At 37.2% G+C, this 20,384-nt stretch overlaps 1 protein-coding gene across 1 annotated transcript in view; it reads left to right on the top strand.

Annotated features, from left to right (window-relative positions):
• The window catches only part of KLHL14 (kelch like family member 14), a gene marked incomplete at its 3' end in the record, with an annotated part of 99,476 nt that extends 81,599 nt beyond the window's left edge, over positions 1–17,877 (top strand). Inside the window, exons 4-8 of the mRNA XM_082640923.1 lie at positions 4,509–4,587; positions 11,827–12,017; positions 12,099–12,257; positions 15,287–15,444; positions 17,737–17,877. Coding sequence (XP_082497049.1) covers positions 4,509–4,587; positions 11,827–12,017; positions 12,099–12,257; positions 15,287–15,444; positions 17,737–17,877 — 728 coding nt within the window. The remainder of the gene's footprint in view (positions 1–4,508; positions 4,588–11,826; positions 12,018–12,098; positions 12,258–15,286; positions 15,445–17,736) is intronic.
• Between the last annotated feature and the right edge of the window lie 2,507 nt (positions 17,878–20,384).

The following is a 20,384-nucleotide window of genomic DNA, read 5'->3' as shown; positions in this document are numbered from 1 at the left end:
ATATAATTTTATTTACTGATTATCTTGATTACAGTACCAAAATTTGAAATCATAAAACATATGAGTTACTGGAAATATAAGCAGGATACATACATTTTTTTCCTACTCAGCTATAGATATTAACTCCTATTAACTCCCTTCATGTCATTAGTGATAGACTGCATTGTAATATGCTAATATACATGCATATATTCCTTCAGTGCCCCAACTTACAGAGAACCAATTTACATTTGCCACTTACTGATGATTGACTCCCAAAAAAACTGCCCGCAGGGGATTTCCTTGTCTTCCTGCTTCCTTCCCCTCCACCACTGGCTGAAAACTGCCACCCCTGCCCCATTTTACCTATCTCCCAAATGATAGTCAACAACAGGGTCTGGTGACAGGACATCATCAAAAAAGAGAAGAAGTGGAGGAAGGGTTAGAAGAAAATGGAAAAGATGAGAAGAAACTAAAGGAGTGAAGAGTATTCCAAAATTCCATTGCATGTGGCTACCCCACGCAAGCTTCTAAGTAGTGTCAATGAAAGCCACAAGGAAGAAATGAATGTCCCCATTTTATCTCACTTTCCTCACTCTACTACACTCATTCCTTCTGAGATTTGTTATCCCCTCTGCACATCCTTTGCCAACTTTAGAACATTTTTCTTCTTTTTATCTTCCCATCCTCCATCCTTGCCCTTTTTTCACACCATTGACTCTGCCTCTGGAAACCCTTTCTTCATCTTCCATCGAAATCACACCAGTCCCTGCTTAGCCTTTTCTCTGAGTGAAGGCCACTGGCATTACCACAAATAAGCAAAGCAAATAGCTGATTTTCACCACCAGTGCTCAGCATGTGAAGGCATCTGTCCCATTGCTGAAAGGAGGCAGATGTCTTCCTCCAAATGGAAATTCTAAACCAAACTTCACAGAGAAACACTCTTATACATGGTGTGTATATTCTACATTCCTCTTAACAACACTGATCTTCAGATACATTTGGGAATTAACCTTGAAACCTGACTATCAAGAATGGCTTTTTTCTACAGGGAGATGATTGCAAATTCTACAAAAACTTTCTTATAAACCAACTCTAGACATCATCCTTCCTTGGGTTGGAGCCTCCCTTTGTGGGATCCAAGTCTTTTGGGTCATACTCACTCCTGGCACTCTTAACTCTTTCTGCAATCCTCAACTCTTTCTGTAATCCCCAAATAAAACTTGACTTACCACCCAACCAGGCCATCCAAACCCTCCCATGCAATCCTTGGAACTCATGATCTCACATCAACAAGATCACTATAATCCTTAAACCCTTCCCTAAATGGTCCCTTCAGCTTCTTTTCTAATCAAAACCTGGCTATTCTCTGAGAAGACTGTTTTCCCAGCCACCCTCTTCAATGTGGACTATGTTCTGTTCCCCACCCCGCCCTTATATTTCACATTATTGTAGGCTGATAGCTTTTCTACTTCTTCTTCATTGCCACTCCCACATCCTTAAAACTCACCACTTGAAAGGATGTCTTCAGATTTTACCACCTGCTACCCCTTTATGTGGCAGCTACCCACTGTTATCCTGGAAATGCCACCTCCTTCACTCTACCCTACCACTTTTTCATTGTCCATCATCCCCTCATGCCCTTACTTCCCTCCTTACTGAGCTTATATTCTGTTGCCCATCCTTATAATCACATTAGTGCATACGCCTGCAGCCCTCGTGTCCTTCTCTCCTATTATGCTTGCCTGGTAAAGCCCTGGTCCTGGTTAAACCCAACTTTCTTCCACCTCTCCCCTCCCCCTGAGCAACTAAATGTGGACATAGAAAACCATACGGCCATGCTGGCTACTAATGAACCATGCTGGCTACTAGCCAACTCCACTAAGTTTCCTTGGTCAATGCACTCTTCCACCCTCTGAGTTAGTTATTTCACACCTTCTCTCTCCTCAAATACCTTTCTCCAAAACCTCCCTCCTCACTCTCAGCTGATAGCCTTGCTTCTTAGTCCAATGAGGACAGAAGCAATCAAAAGATAAAATCTGCATCTTGCTGCTACCAAATCCATAGCTACCCATATATTTTAGATAAAACATATCTCCCTTATTACTGTTTCTGCTCCAACTTAAAGTCTATTCCTCATTCCCTTTTGCCTACTCAAGGACTTTGGAGTACCTCTGAATTGAAAAACACAACCAAGAACTAAATAAAATTTTCTCTCGATGCTGCATCTTCCTGCTATAATCTTCTTCTTTTTATGTCAAAAGTCCTAAGAAGCATTGCTTATCCTCTTGCCTCTGCTTTCTTACATCTTAGTCTCTCCTGAGGAGTCCCCACTCAGGCTTTCATGCCCTCCTGTCCACTGAAACAATGCTTGTCATGGTCACCACCAACCCTCATGTTTCCAAATCCTATGGTCAGTTCTCCGTTGCTCACTCCTCTTTTTGAAACACTATTTGACGTGGCTTCTAAATACCACCATACTTTTCCTCCTGCTTCTGACAATTCCTTTTCTTTGCTAGTTTTTCTTCTTCTCCCCCAGGGCTCAATTCCAGCACTCATTATCTTCCATTTCCATACCCTTTCCCTAAAGAGTTTCATCTTGTTCTTTGATTTTAAACAATATCTCTTGACTAATGACTCCAAAATTTGCACCTGCAGCCTCATTTAGCCAGTGGCCTACCAGCCACTTATGCTTTGAGATCCGATAGTCCTCTCAAGGTTAAGTCCAAAACAGAACTCATGGCTTCTCTCCCTAACCCCCCAACTACCCCTGCCTGGTCTTCCCCACCTTGGGAAATTGCATGACCTTCCATCCAGTTCCTCTCGCTAAAAACCTAGCAGTCGTCTTTAATTATTCACTTTTTCTTATACCAATGCTCAATCTATCAGAAAATTTTATTGGCTGTGCCCATAGAATAGATCCCAAACTTGACCATATCTTGCCTCCACCTCCACTCAAGCCAGCTCTTGCCTTGACTGTTGTGATGGCCTCGTGACAGGTCCCCCACTTCCAGAGCAGCCCTTGTATGGTCTAGTTTTTTACACAACAGCCAGAGTGATCATGATAAGAGGTAAATTAGGCCATGTTTCTCATTTGCTCAAAACTTTCCAGTGACTTCCTAATGTTCTTATGACAAAAGACGAAATTTGACACCAGTCCACAGGACACACCGTGTCTGGACCTTGATATACTTAGACTTCTGTCCAAGTCACCCCAGCATTCTTGCTGGTTTTGAATGCATGGCCAGCCCAGGGACTTTATACTCACCTTCCCCACTGCCTGAGATGCTAATTCTGCAGATATTTGCATGGCTTGCAGAAGATATCTGTGAGCAGGTGACCTTCCTACTGAAACCAGCTTCCCCTCTATCAATCCCTGCTTTATTTTTCTTTCTGGTATTTGGTAAAGAAAATATAGCATTATTATATATGTATTTAATTACAAGTCTGTGTTTATTTATTTACAAGAACGAGGACTTTGTCTTTCTCATTTACCAACATATTCCCAGAACCTAGAACACATAAGACACATAGTGAGCGCTCAATATATATTCTTACAATTAATAATTGTGTTGTGTATACATGCCCGTGTGAGTGCATGTACACACACACACACACACACACACACATACAATCCTATCTGTTTATTTCTGTGGTGAAGTTTAGTACCTATATTTCAATGGTTAGTTACACATACATTAATGAAAAACAGACTTTTAGAGTTAAGACTTCAGGTGCTTTAGATGATTGTCATCTCAGTTGTTACACAGAAAATGGAATACACACTTTTGCTCCTATTTCTTGCCTTGGTGTCAAACTGTATGTAAAACAAGATTCATTTTAATACCTTGGAGGCATTACTGTGTTTCTTAGGCTCAACAGAGGAGATAAGCTGGTTAACCAGCTCTGGGGACGCATGTTTCCCATTTCAATAAATGTGATGTGATACATCACAGCAACTGTGTTTTCCCCAAATGCACAAACAGAACTCGCATGACAGTCATAGCCTACAACTGATTTCCTAATGCAAACTCTTATTGTAGTGATTGCTATTGTTTCCCTGGAGACAGAGTGGACTCTTCCACTGCTAGAATTCTTGGATCATTTAGAAAAAGGTTCTATCCAGAGATATCACACAAGTTAGTCTCTGGAACTGATTATGTATAGACAATAACTTCATGTTTTTAAAACCTATAAACACCAAAATACAGAAATTTTACCCTAACTTTGGGATAAAACTAGTCTGATAAACATACTTGCTTTTATTATTATGGTTGATTTATTTTTATTCCAACTCATCCCCGCCCCACAGAAAAAGTGGAGGAGAAAAGAAGAAAAAAGGAAAAACGTTTGAAGGGGCACATAGATTTTTCTTCTGACTTATCACTTCTCATACTGTGTTAGATAGTCCCTCTACTTAATTCATCTGTTTGTTAAACCTGAGAACAGAGGCATCTTATAAAATACTTTTAAATGTGCAAAACAACAAAAGAATTTAAGTTTTAAGTGTCTCAAATATATTTTTACAGGAAAACACAGTACAAATTTTGTCAGCAGATATGATCCCCGATTTAATAGCTGGATACAACTTCCGCCCATGCAAGAAAGGTAAGTGTCTATTTCTTAGGTCTGAAACATTTGTGGCTGCTTTACTGGAAGTAAGGATGCTGAATGGTTTTCCATGATAGGGTACGCTAAACAGAGCCAGTGAAAGTCACAGGAGTCAAATACAAAACCTGGCCTGGCCAACTTAGACTAACTGCCTTATTAACTCAATGGAAAAAATAATCAAAGATGTCAATTATTTGTCCCAATGGAGGAAGAAAACGTTTGTATGACTTGTCTTCCTTTTTTTGTTACTAGTTAAAGTTCACTTTTTAATTGAAGTATAGTTCTGTACAATATATGTGTACAACATAATGATTCACAATTTTTAAAGGTTATACTCCATTTATAGTTATAAAATATTGGCTATATTCCCTGTGTTGTACAATATATTCTTGTAACTTATTTTATACCTAATAGTTTGTACCTCTTAATCCCCTACCCCTATCTTGCCCCTCCCCCCTTCCCTCTCCCAATTGGTAACCACTAGTTTGTTCTCTATATCTGGGAGTCTGCTGCTTTTTTGTTATATTCAATAGTTTGTTGTATTTTTTGGATTCCACATATACGTGATATCATACAGTATTTGTCTTTCTCTGTCTGACTTATTTCACTTAGCATAATGCACTCCATGACTTGTCTTCCTTTTCCACGTTGAATTGTTTTTGTTTTTGCTTTTTTTTTGACAAGCAGAGCTACAATTTCACTGGCTATTCCACTCTTCTTAGTTATAATATATTTAAATCTTATCATTGAAATATAAAACACCATTCTCACAATGATATGTATATACTTTGATGCAGAAATTTCAATATTGAAGTTTTCAGGTCTCACAATCTCAAATTCATTGCATTTACCTCCTCAAATATCTTGCCATCATACATTCAAAATCAATTGATTTGTCAGCTTACAAAAAAAAGAGTTTTGCAAAGTGTCCCCTCATTTTTAATGTATGCAGTGTTTATCTCACCCAGTTCTCCTACTATCAAAGGACAATAAGGCAACTATGTTTATACATATTCAGTTCTCCTGACTGTTACTTAGGCAGGACACCATTTCTTAATATGCACATGTAAATTCACATACTAATGTTTGAACACTTGGTTCTTTTCAAATAATATCTCAACATCCTCTTGAGCAAATTTTCCAATATAATAGTAACGATAAGCTGCAACCTGTTTCTTCTTCTCAATTGGACTAAGAAATAATTTTCTTTCTTATTTCCTTCATAACCTTAACATCTCCTTCTTTAAACATTCAATCAGATTATACTAAGATCAAGTTAAATCCTTAATCATAAATTCAAAGTTAAAAGGAAATTTTCAGATCATACCATTCCTCAAAAAGGTACATTACTACAGAAAGAGAGTATGAATCTCTGCTATAAAGAAACAATATCTAACTTCCCATTCCATATAAGCATATTAAAACTCTCTTTCAGGAGACTAAAAGCTATACATTGAAAATGATGAGGCACAATATAGTCTAAGGACCATAGACACTGTTAGGAATGTCTAGTTGCAAGGTACCTCAAGAAATTATTCTGAGTCAATCAATATCCTGACAAACTTCTCAATCCTCCTGTTGTGTATACATGTATATATAAAAGCCTCTCCTGATGTCTTTCTCCAAAGTACCTTGTTTCTCTCCTTTTGGGGTTATTTTCTAGTTGCTGTCATTGTAGCTGCATCACTTTACCCTTTAATCAAAACCATTCCAAAAAATTTTATTAAAAAAACACTTTAAAAATACACATCAATAACACGTTTGAAATGTCAGCATCTCATCACTATGGTCGCCTTTGCTGGGGGCTGTTCACCACGATAATTAACCTTCACGCCTTGGGTTTGGGAGGCATAACTCACGTCGTGGTCAATTATCTCACTGTAGAGCCCCTAAGGATGAGAAGTATTGCTGCAAAACCTAATTAGTAATTTTTTAAATGTGTATTGTTTACTTGATATTCTATAATGACTTCCTCTGAGGCACTATGGCCTATCATGGCAGGGTCCTACTTAGACAATTTTTAGCAGCTCATTGACCTGATAAAAAGACCTGCCATGGTCTGTCGCCACCCGGCAGCCACCGTTGACAGGATGGACTGTTAAACGTTTCTTTCGAAGTCATTATGGTATATCATGTCAGGTCTCTAGTAAAAGAAGTTTTTTTTTTTAGATTTAGAACAATCAGCTCGATAGACCAAATAAAGAGCTCCTTCCAGAGCTGAATGGGAAAAGGCAGATCTCACAAATGCCCAGTCAATCTTCTAGCTCCATATCTCCTATGGGTTGGTTGACCTAGGCAGCAATCCATAACTTAAAATGAAATTTTTCTGTCACTGCCGAGCTTCCATTCAACATAGCAAGTACAGTTAGCTACCAGCATGGTTTAATTGGTGATTAAACAAAGAAGGGAAAAAAATCTAAAATATATGAAATACTCTTCAGATCAGAAAAGAGGTTTCTTGAGACATTTAACTGAGTTAATTTTGCATTGTATAGATCATGAGTCAAACTCACCAGAAGTTTCCCACCTCCCTCCTTCCATTAGCTGCTCCCTAACTGCTGAGAAGTTATTATGCTGGGAAGTTACCAAACTGATTGAGAATAATAGAAACATTGAAAGCCACCTCTGGGGTCACCCACTGTTACAGAGCTGGCTGGGCAAATTCCTAGGATTATCTTACCTAATCAGAGCTTCCAAAAGAATATAATAAAAGTGCAGAACACCCTCCCAGTTCAGCAGAGAAATGGGCACGTGACTTCCAGGCTTATTCAACCATAGGTCAATCATGAATTGTATGCCTGCTGCCTATGAGGTTACTGACAGAAGTGATTAGACAAAAGTACAAAGATAAATGTAAAGCTGATGAGTTGTTTTGGTCTCAGATTTAGGATTTGATTCTTCAGTAAGAAGAGGGCAAAAATGAACACTTGGATCAATAAAAATGCTTTGGTGACTGTAATGCTGTTTTCAAAAAAAGTAGACATTTTAGGTATTATTCTTGTGGAGATATTACCCCCTAGCTAGTCTTGGAGACAGAAAAGAAAAAGAAGGGAGGGAGGGAGAGAAAAAGCCATTTGGAGAGTACCAGTAACAAAGTTTAAGTTTCGCAGACTAGGTGAAAGGCTGGAAGCACATACAACAAAGATGTTTCTAAATTTAAATACTATGTTTCTAGCAGCCTTACGAGAAACAATTGGAGACAATATTGTGTTTTTAAAAATCTGTTGTTTTTAACCTGATTGTAGAAGTCAAAAGTTGAAACTGAGATACAATTTCAGTTTTCTGACCTAAGGGTCAGAAAGAACTTTTAAAGATCTGTACAATACACAGGTTCAAAATATATTTGTAGAGGTCATTGGTAGTCTTTTTAAACTTATCTCAATTCATTGAATTTCCTCTCTGGCATTGGGACAGGGGGTGGAGGGGTGGAGGAGGGAGAGAAGAACAATTTGTAATACAAATAGTGTAATTCCATTAAAAAATCTTCAATAATCTTGAGCTTCCTTTTTCCCCAAAATAAAACAGCCTAATCAGGTGTGCTTTTCGTGTGGGTACGTGGGGCAGGGAGCATTCCCAGGAGAGACCTGGTGCGTAAAATTTTAGCCTCGAGCAAATGTTCACAGTTGCTGATAGACCATTAACTATCCAGTGTTTCTATAATGCACTTCGTGAATTCTCACTTTGGGCATGCAAGGGAATAAATCAGAGACTCAGAACCTTCGCTATTAAAATTTCTGCATAAAAATGCACTTTTAGTCAGGAAGTGAAACCTACTGATTGTTTCCCCCCCCCCCCCCCCCCGTTCAGAACCTAACAGTGACACTGTGTGGATAAAGCTAGGAGTACACGGAGCATCAGATTAGGAACGCCTGGGCTAAAAATAGAGTTCCGACAGGCTCCCTCGGGTTAAGAGAGGAAGGAAGGAACCAGAACAGAAAGAGTGAGAAAACAACTTTAGACAAGATAAAAGGAGTTCACACTGCCAAAAGAAGATCTTTCTCTTATTCTCCACTATCTAAACTTCATTAAATAGAGGATTTTCACACTTGTCATGACTAACATTTTTCTCTTCTAAACCAGAATATGGTACATAATACATAGAAGAACTCAGAATATAGTACATTACCCACATGGTCCAAACTATGGGATTGGCCCACTAAATATGGCCTATTAGTAAAATTAGTAAATTAATTATTTCAGACGCTCCAAAACCTGTCATAGAATCATATGGAAGAGGGATACTGACCTACCCTGGTGTCAGCAATGCAAAGAAATATCTGTGTTACTTTAGTACAGATTTTTGTAGACATGAGTCAGTCTTTTCAATCAAATATTTTAACTTGAGAAGGTAAAAGTGCTAGTAAAATAACTTTGACCTATCATATTCAATAAGAGAGCAATTGAAATCTGGTTGGAGAAATGGAAGGAACCAGTGATCCATCTGTGTGCACTTAGTTTTGCTATTGTTATTAAAACTAATTTTATATTTAGATGAGTTTTTACTTCTTTACACCAGGAAATCCCAATTTTTTTTTACTTTATTAATCCCCTTGATAATATGATTAAAACCTTCCTCCCAAAATCTTTCTCCAAACATATTCCAAAAAATGCACATATATACATATATATATAAAATATATGACATTTTATTTAAAAATTCTTTTTACAATTTCAGAGCTTCGTATATCCCTCAGAAGACAAGGGCCCAGGATAACAACAACCCTTATTTAATGAAATCTATCTCACTTGCTCTTTATTCTCCTTCCTACTTTTATCCTTCTCTCTTTTTCCTTTCATCATCTTTCTGTGTTTTGCACAGCACATATGTCTTTCAAAACCATCAAGAAAATATATGGAAAAAAAACATTGCCAAAATATTACTCTCAAACTATCAATGATGCTAACAATTCTAGGACTATCCAGAAAAACTGAACCTTACGATCTAGCAATCCCACTTTCACATATACTGTATCCAAAGGAACCAAAATCAGTAACTTGAAGAGATATCTGCACTCCCATGTTCATTGCAGCATTATTCACAAGAGCCAAGATATGGAAACAACCTAAGTGTCTGTTGACAGATAAATAGATAAAGAAAATGTGGTGAATATATTTAACGGAATATTATTCTGCGATAGAAAAGAAGGAAATCCTGCCATGTGCATGACAAACATGGATGAAACTGAAGGTGATCATGCTAGGTGAAATGCCAGACTGAGAGAGACAAATACTGTATGATATCACTTATATGTGGAATCTTATTTTAAAAGTCAAACTTAAAGAAACAGATTAGAATGGTGGTTGCCAGGGGATCAGGGTGGGGAAAGTGGGAGAGATTGGTCAAAGGGTACAAACTTTCAATTATAAGATAAGTAAATTCTGAGGATCTAATGTACAGCATGGTAACTATAGTTAATAATACTGTATTGTTCACTTTAAATTTGCTGAGAGAGTAGATCTTAAGTGTTCTCAAAAGAAAAAATGTTACTACATGAGCTGGTGGATGTGTTAATTAATTTGATCGTGAAAATCATTTTACAGTGTATGCACAAATCAAATCATCACATTGTACCCTTTACGTGTATTACAGTTTTGTCAATTATACCTCAGTAAAGCTGGAAAAAATAAAATAAAATTTCATATATCACCATCCATAACATATGCCATACATTTATGGTATAAATTATATAAAAACACTAAAGAATTTAGTCATCACTTAAAATACTATTCAGAAAAGTTTATATGCAAACATCCTGATAGCTGATTTTTAAAACCTTTTTATCCAAATATCAACTGATAGCTCCTGAGCATGAACAAAATGTTGGACACTATGACAAGCATTTTATGCATGTGTTCACAAATAACCCCATGAGGAAGGTACCATCATAATCTCTATGTTACAGATGAGCAATCTGAGGCTGAGGGGGTTAAGTAACATGTCAAAGCCCACACACCCAATGAGTCATATAGCCAGGCAATCTGATTCCAGAGAACAAACTGTTCATCAAGATGCTATATACTGCTTCCCAGAGGTTTTGACACTTAGTAAACACAACTTGGAAAATCTCCAAACAATATAGGTTTACCTGATTTAAAACCTCTAGGGCTCCTCATTTTGCTGTTGACATTGCCCAAGAGTCTTGGCATCAATTTTTATAAAGACCATTAATTCAATAAACATAAATTATGTTCTCTGTGGGGCTTGGCACTTCACGATTGTACTTTTTCAGTATTGAACCATATGTTATCCTTATGAAGTATAATTATTCCAGTAGCATGAAGGAGAAAAAAAGAAGCAAAAGGTCAAGGACTTGCTTAAGATTTCAACCTAGTCATCCTAACTCCAAATCTTTGAGTCCTCTTCCAACCTCTTTTCTCCCTCAGCTCTCATATATTATTAGTAACTAAGCCTTACATCCTCCTTTAAAATATCTTGCATCACCTCTTTTCATGTCTTCTACTAAAATTCTAATTCAGGTCCTCAATCTCTCACTCCTAGATTATATTCTCCCTCAGAACTGGCCTCCCTGTCTCCAGTCCTTTCAACACAGCTTGCATGTCTTTTGCCTTTGATGGAAAGTGGGATAACTTAATAAATAGTCTCTCTTGAAAAGAAACTTTAAAATAACCTTATAGGTTCATAAGAATCAACACCAAAAGCTACATAGATGAAATTCCTAATATGGGTTATATAAGAGCAAGATTTCAACACTATATTCAGTTGAAAAAGTTTCTCTGTTTGCAGTTGTACTGGGAGGAAAAAAGAAAAAAATGATAATTGAAGAAAAATTTTGATGATGTAGTTCTCTTATAAATTGGGAACAATGACCCTTGAAGGACCATAAAGAAAGTGAATGTCAAGATAATTTATTATTGTTGCATTATCTACCTCATTTTTCACTTTGTCTTACTGAGCTGTGATATCCTTACAAGGTACCAAATATCCCAAACATTAGTGAACACTTTAACAGTGTATAAAAAGCAAGATAAAAAGAGCTGAAACAAAGAGTTTGTGAATTTCTCCTCTACTGTGACTTTAGTATCGATAATCTTAACCAGCATGGGCACTGCAGATGGTTGCTGTACAAGGTCTCAGATTTAGAAGGGAGCTATATGTGTAATTTCCAAAGGTCTGCACCCCTTTCTGAAACAGGCTGTCCCCGCTTCCCATGACTGACTGGGCTCCTTTTGTGATTTACATTGGGTTGTTTTGTTTTTTGGTTTTTTTCATTGTAGAAGAGCCAGTTTCTATGCATGTCGGTTGGACAAACATTTATACGTTATTGGTGGACGGAATGAAACTGGCTACTTGTCCAGCGTGGAGTGCTATAACCTAGAAACAAATGAATGGCGTTATGTGTCCCCTTTGCCACAGCCTCTGGCAGCTCATGCGGGAGCAGTGCACAATGGGAAAATATACATTTCAGGCAAGTCATTCATCCACTTTGTGTTACAAAGTTCAGTTCCAAGGCATTTTCTTGACTTGTGTGTCTATGCTTAATTCACAGGGGGGGTACACAATGGAGAATATGTCCCATGGCTATATTGCTATGACCCCGTCATGGATGTCTGGGCTCGAAAACAAGATATGAACACAAAACGTGCCATCCACACTTTGGCTGTAATGAATGATCGCTTGTATGCAATTGGAGGAAATCATTTGAAAGGTCTTTTTTTTTTCTTTTAATCGCAATATCATTTGCATCTCATGTTTCTTGCTAAGGGGGTTTCTCATTAGATAATCATAGTTAACCAAGTAAAAAGGTTGACCAAATAAAATCTACTCTTTGCAAATTAGCAGTACCCTTGGGCAAGCACTTATTTTGGCTCTCCTGCAGATAGGATTATTTTGAAGTTACCACATACATTAAAGAAATGAATAATGATGTCTACAGAAAATTTAAAAAACCAGAGCATTAATAACTGAAAAGCACAAACGATTTGTTGTAACAATGAATTCAGTAAAATAAATTATTCCTTATCACCAAAATTATAGTAATGGATTTTTTCCAGAAAATTGTTTTTGTAATAATCATAAAGAACCTTAGTCAGAGAAGCACAAAGAAGCGTGTATGTGATTTTTCTTAAAGAAAACAGTAGAATTTCATGTCTAAATTTAGAATTATTTCTTTGAAGAGTTGAATATCAAACCATCTATGATTCTCAAGTTCTTTCCATTTGCTTTTTTAATCAGTAACATTTAAAGCATAGTCTTTTTAGAGCCATATTTTGGCTTGTTTCCCTCCTTGTGTATGTATGTGACTGCAACTTTTTTGTAGTTTGTGTGCATGTGTGTAACACTGAATTTGACAGGAAAGTAGAGAGACCTATGATTCTGAGAACATTACTAAACTGCTTTGAGCTTCAGTTTTCTCATCTGAAAATGAAGAAGTTGGTCAAGTTGTTCTCTAAAATCTCTTCCAGCTCTGACTGTCCATGATCTTTGAAATTGAACAAAATGAGAAACAGGCCATCTGGGTATGGCACATAAGGCGATTCTGTGCATTTATTTTCCAATCATATACCCATCTTAAACCATGAGTTAGATATAGACATTTTTTCTCTTTTTCAAAATACATATTTACCCCTAAATGTAATAAATATTGGACAAGTGTAATTTTTAAGTAAGTATTTCCAAGTTCATATTCAATCAGAAATGTCAATATTCTGGTCTAGATCTGCTTCTCACCTTAGAGGTCTCCTCAGTGGAAGGGAATTTATCTTTACTGCTTCAGACTCTTCCCTTTTCATTCTTTTTTGCTTTCACTGGTGCTCTTTCATTTCAGTCCATACACCATTCATTCCTTTACATCAACGTATTTTATATTAACTTTGTAGCTTTCTGCGTTAAAATATGACTTCTACTAATTTCTTTTGCACAAGAATGCCTAATATTTTAGGAACTTTTAGTATTTAAGCTTATACTTGGACAGAAAAGACTTAGGTAATGACAACCTAAATGAAAAATAGCACATGCACATCAGAATTAGGTTAGCTCAGGAAGACATTGTGAAAGGAGGAAAGAGTATGGATTTTGCATCTAAGCCTGGGTCTGAATCCCAGTTATGTACTTAGAGTTGTGTGATCTTACTCTAGACATTTACCTCATGTCTGTCTGTAAAAAAGGGGTAATTATCCTTTCCTTGGTAATTGTGAGGTTTATAGTCAACGTATGTACTCGATACAGAGAAGGCACACATATCCTCATAGATGCCACTAGGGAAACTTGCCCAAATCCCCATTTCATATAAATGCTTCAACAATTATCATCAAACTCTTAATGTTAAAGGAAAGGATTATATCACAGGGTCGCAGTAAGCACATTGCTCTGTTGCTCCCTTATGTGATTTATTTTATGTAAAAAGGTAGTGGCCTGAAATAGTCTGTCCACCACTTCAAGAGTGAAAATTTTTCTGATTTTGGGTCTATCTCTTTAATTACTTTGAAGAGACTGATATGTTGACTAATTTACCATATGTGTTGTGATTGTCAGCTAGCAAACATCCATAGCACGTGTTTAACAATTAAAAAAAAAAATCCTTAAAGGTTTGGTCTGCTCGGTGACCCTGAATCTCCTATTAAGGATTTTTCACTCCCTAAATGAAAGGCAGGCTTCAGTGGAGTCTGGGGAAATGAGTTGTTCTCTGCAACCTAGTTACTGCTCCAGCCACTGAGAAATTTTATCAAAAGTGGGAAAAGTCTTTCAGAGGACGATAGCCCCCTACTCTAAACCTGGATCCTTAGTAGATACTGGAAACCATTCACATCATCACAGCTGTTTATACATATAGTCAGACTGTAAAAAAAAAAAAAGAAAAAAGTAAAAGATTTTGAGAGAACAGAATATTCACTTAAGAAAAACAATAAAGTTTAGTCTGTAAAAGTGTGACTTTTGAAGCCTGTTCACCCGGATTCAAATCTCAGCCTATCTAATGGCTGTATGACTAACTCAGGTCATTAACTCCCTCTGTTCCTCAGTTTCTCCTCTATAAAATGAATATAATGGTATCTACAGGATGCTTGAGGGGGTTAAATGAGCTCCTTTATACAAAGCACTTAGAAAACAATCAGCTTATTGTAAGCAGTCTATAAAATGCTTGCTTTAGGGCTCCCCTGGTGGCACAGTGGTTGAGAGTCCGCCGGCGGATGCAGGGGACACGGGTTCGTGCCCCGGTCTGGGAAGATCCCACATGCCGTGGAGCAGCTGGGCCCGTGAGCCATGGCCGCTGAGCCTGTGTGCCCGGAGCCTGTGCTCCACAATGGGAGAGGCCACGACAGTGAGAGGCCCGCATACTGCAAAAAAAAAAAAAAAAAAAAAAAAAAAAGCTTGCTTTAGCTATTACTATTTTAAACTTTTTAAATAAGGTTTAAATAAACCTTTACTGATACTCCAAGGTAAATCAGCTTTTACCAATGACATCTAGCCAGGCATTTTTGCTTTAAAGTAATCCAAAGCATACAGGGTTGGAGTGTCGGTGGCGAGGTGGAGTGGGGGGGAAGGGTTGTTTGTTTGTCTGTTTGTTTCTTAGGTCTTTCTGACATGTCTCCCAATTTCACCAGTCAGCTTACACATGTGTCTTCAAAGACACAATTATCTACTTCTTGGCCCTAGTCCTTTTGCAAAAAGAGGCCCTAGCCTTAAATTGGGACCCTGAGAGTTTATTCTTTGGTGATTCCATTTTGCTTTGTCACTTAGGTTTCTCCCACCTTGATGTAATGCTCGTGGAATGCTATGACCCAAAAGGTGACCAGTGGAATATTCTACAGACTCCCATTTTGGAGGGTCGCAGTGGTCCTGGCTGTGCAGTGCTAGATGACAGCATTTACCTTGTGGGAGGCTACAGCTGGAGTATGGTAAGTGTCCACATTTACCTCCTCCTCCTTTTTATTTGTGCTTCCTTTTTGTTTCTCTCCAAATGTGTTACCACCCACACAAGTACCTTTTAAGAGTAACATGTTTATATGCACGCAGTAAATTGCTTTAAGCTGTAAAATAGACTCAGTGTGGTCGCTGTAGAGCTGTCTTGCTATCTGGTCAATTGTATCGCAGAATGCGGTAGGTCTCTGCTTCCCTCCCACCCCCATGCTTTCCAACTAAAAGACTGAAGTGGTTTTTACAAATGTTCTATTAAAACTGTTTGGGAGAGTGAAAAGTTTCTGACCAGCTAAGCATAAAAAATGGAAATTAATTGTTCAGTTACCCACAAATTCTATTTAGGATTATGTAATTTGCCATTGCTTTCCACTTTCCCCTCTCTTTATGATGAAAATTTCTAAACATACAAAAAAACTGAGGGTTCAATGGGCCCTTGTTAAAGCACCATCCAACTTTGACATCCATCAGTGCTTTGCAGTACTTACTTCATCTATCCTTCCTTTAAAAAATTTTGGTTGAATCAATCTGAAGCAAATTCTAGACATGTTATTTCACCCTAAATGCTTCAGTATTCCTCTAAAAAAAAATCACTTGTTTATGTAAACACTATCATTATCACACTCAATAAAATTAACAATAATTCTTTTATATGCAATCAATTTTCAAGTTTATCCCATTGACTTGAATAAAAATGTATTTTTCAAATTGATATGTTCAAATCAGGATCCAAAAATTCTCACTTGTATTTGTTTATTATATCTCATACATCTCTTACAATCTGGAGAATTACTCCCGCCCCTCTTCCTGTCCCATGCCATTGTCTTGTTGAAAAAGCAAGGTCAGTTATCTTATAGAATATCTGATACTCTCGAATTGCCTAATGATTTCCTATGTTGTCATTTAAAAATAGTCCTCTATCTCCCTATTTCCTATAGACTGGAAGCTAGAGATAAGGACTTAAGTTCAGCTTTTCTCTGTTTTAAATTCTTTTGTTATTTATGTACCATTTATTTATTTATCTATTTATATATTTGTCTATCTATTTATTTATTTATTTTAGTGAGAACACGTAAGGAGGTGGCTGTGTAATTCAAATAACATCACATTAGAGGACACATAGGGTCTAATGGTCTACACAGTCACTTTTTAAATGATGACCATTCCTATATTTTCCTATTTATATGTGTTGGTTTTATAAGATTAATTTGGGATTTTAATAATATTAATTAGTTTTATTTCTTTTGCATCCAACAAGATTGTTATATAAAGTTTGGAGGAGCTTTAAAAAGCTATTAGTTATTTGGAAGTGAATGTGTATTGACATATATCACTAGATATTGGTACATGTGCTCTTTTGCTAGTGGAAATTGATAGCTGCAAGAGTATGTATGTTTGGAACCAGACACCAGGAATACACTTTCAGAAAACGATTATGTTGGTTGGGATTTTTGTTTGTTTCTTGCCTATGGTCAAAACAAAACTGCTTTGGTTTAGGAAGGGAAATATTATACAAGCACTAGCCTCAGAGGTTGACAAAGGAAACAAGATTAAAGACATTTTTTATTTCTCATGTGGCCTTTTCAAAATAAATACGTCAATGTGTGAAGAAGTTGGCACGTCTTCATTTCCAGTTTATTTTTAACTGGTTTTGAACCCTATCTCTGATTCTCTATAGTAGTAAGATAAAAATGGAAAGGTGAGGTGACAATCTAAAATCCAATTTACTTCTTTTATTTGAATATTTAAGATAGGGCTTCCCTGGTGGTGCAGTGGTTGAGAGTCCGCCTGCCGATACAGGGGACACGGGTTTGTGCCCCGGCCCGGGAAGATCCCACATGCTGCGGAGTGGCTGGGCCCGTGAGCCATGGCCGCTGAGCCTGCGCGTCCAGAGCCTGTGCTCTGCAACAGGAGAGGCCACAACAATGGAAAAAAAAAAAAAAAAGAATATAAAAGATAAATTTTTCCTTTTTTTTAAACTTAAACCAGAGGGATAATTTCCAACTTGAGGTAAGTTATCATAAGGGATTTATAAATCATTTGGGTGTTGTAGGTGCTTGACTTTTATTATTAGTCACACACACATACAAAACCCCGATTTTGAAATCTTGCCAATCCCAAATCTTCCCTTAGAGCACAATGGTTTAAAATCCATTGCTTTCATTTGGAAGTTTTTAGCAAGAGCAGAGAAAAAATATTGTCTTCCTAATGTAAATGTGATAAATAAGCTTGCCATGGCAATTCTCTAAAGGCTCTCTGCTCTGCCATTCCAGGGAGCCTACAAGTCATCTACAATATGCTATTGTCCAGAAAAAGGCAGCTGGACAGAACTTGAAGGAGACGTAGCAGAACCACTGGCAGGCCCAGCCTGTGCAACAGTTATCCTGCCTGCCTGTGTACCTTACAACAAATAACACCAGGAAACCCTGGAATGAACAGTATCACATTCTAGGAAGCAATGACAGGTGACATCCCTATTATAATAGGAACAATACATCCTAATGGTACAACTGCCGAAACTCCATTCTTGGTTTCTGATGATTTACAAGAAGCTACAAAAGAAAAAGACCTGTCCTTGAACAGGTACTCTGTCTGTAACTCGGATTACACTGAACTTCCTGTGGTGACAGACTCTTCCATTTCAGACTGGTTTTAACTTGTCCCAGCTTTATAAAAACTCCTCACATGGATCTCAACTTTCAAAAGGAGAAAGATAAAATACAGGAGAGTGCCCCCCAGAGACCTAAGATCAGTATTGTGCATTGTAGTCTACCTGCATGTGATCTATGTTGAAGTTTTGGGGATATTGTGTTCATGAATGATTCAAAATTTGACCCACCAAGATACTCACACTGCATTACAGAAATTGCCACTTGATTTTATATTCCTAACCTGTGGCTACTTCACAGATTCTGTAGGCAACACAGGTATAGAAAATCATAAAAGATTAAAGAGGAACAATTTTGTTTCCATATAACTTCATTTCATATACCTTCTGCCCCTATCAGCACCTCGTGGGAATGTAGAAGAGAAAGATATTGGCTCTTGTAGCAATTGCTTTCTGCCCTGTAGGTTCCAGGCTAGCCAGAGTCATAATTTCTGTGTCCTCAGTTTTATCCGAAAGATTAAGACAAAATACGCTGTGTCACTACTCAGTTTATAGAGGCTCACGCTTTCTCATTTGGAGCAGCATATAAGTCATGAATACACCTGGTCTTTGCTTCAAAAATATAGGACTGACAAAGACAGTCATGCAATATTGAATATTCTGTAAATAGCACATCTGACCCAAACTTAACCCCTAATGAAAACTGAGAGATTGCTTTCGGAAATTCAGGGACAAAAAGACAGATTTCTCTTAAGAACTGTCCCTTTTCTCTCTGTCCTTAAAACACACAGCTTGAAGAGCCTCAGGAGTAAACCGTAGCTCCTAACAAAATACCTCCCCCTCTTCCTCACCTTCGGCTCTAAAAAAAGCTCTAGATGTGGCTCTAGAAAAGCCCATGACGGACCCTCTTTCTTTCCCCCAACTCATCACATTTCTTTTTTATCACCAGAGACGCCTGGGCTCAGTTAAGCGAGCAATAGCTAGCTGTCTTGAGAAGCATGAGGAATTTAAGAGCAGAAGGCCAGGAGAGCATGAGACAGTGTCAATGCGGCCCATCGAAAGAGAAAAACTAGCAGGAACACAGATTTGCTTTTCAAGCTCTTCAGAGCGGGCACAACAATAGTTAGGAATAAATCAAAGCCTAAAATATTTTGTGAATCACCCAGAGATGTTGTTGAATCCCTCAACAAGTGTGTCTTTCAAAAACAACCTCACAGGGAAGCCACAGATTAAAAATGTCTTGGTGATAAGTTTTCACTGTGGAGCATGTCCAGATGGATGGGTGTACTAGAATCCAATGCCGTTTCTACAGTAAAGTGCAATCTTTGTTGTTTTTGTATTTATTTGTATGTTCAGATCCAAAGGATCCGTTGTAAAAATATATATATAAATATATATATATCCAGTGCAATCAACTTTCATTTCTTTTTTCCTTGATCGCATATGAGTATATAGAAAAAAAGAAAAGTTACAGTACTTTGTGAGAAAATCCCATCTGACGTCATGAAGAATACAAGGTCTCCTTCAAAACCTTTAATGTCAACGGTCCCCATTTCTTCTGAAAGTCACCATTTATACAAGGGTATTTGCTTTCCTTGGACTTGTTCTTCATTTATTTTTTATTTCTAGCCAAAATAAATAAAAGCATTTATGAGAACTATAAGTAAAGCTTTCTGTATTTCAGAAAGGCACACACTATTAGAAAGTGAAAAGTGAATAAATAAGTCACAGAGAATGTAAATTTTGTACAGTATTAGAATGTGTAAATGAAGCTTGCTTGGAAGGGGAAAACTTTAAATAAAAACTTTATGTACTAATTCAACTGTCTCTCCTATTCTGACTTATAAAGCATGTGTATAAATCTACCCATTAAATTGTTTGAAGGTTTGTAATAGGTAAATGCATAAATATTTTTATTCTGCAGATATACTTTACAAGTTTATTTAGCTTCCTGGCAGTATGTAGTATGTATGTAGTATGAACAATGTTAAAAATTATGGAATGTTTCAGAGAAAAGTGTTGTGAGTTAAAAATCATGAATTGAATCTGGTTTTTCTACTGTAAGAGTGTTGCAATAAGGCATACTTAAGATCTGATAACCAAGTATTTATAGAAATTGTTAGAAGCACCATATGCATTAAACAATACTTGCACACTTAGGATAAATGAATCACATATTTAATTAGGTCAATTATCTAAATATATAGTGTTCCATTTTATTTTCTTTTTAGAAATCTGAAAAAGAAGCTGTGCAGGGCAAGGAAAGGACTGGGCTATGGAAGACAATAGGAGTAACTGAGGCACGTGGCTGCA

Source organism: Mesoplodon mirus (genome assembly GCF_964341445.2).
Source record: "Mesoplodon mirus genome assembly, chromosome: 13".
Lineage (NCBI taxonomy): Eukaryota > Metazoa > Chordata > Mammalia > Artiodactyla > Ziphiidae > Mesoplodon > Mesoplodon mirus.
Note: the sequence above shows the minus strand (reverse complement) of the source record. Positions and strands in the feature narration are given on the sequence as shown.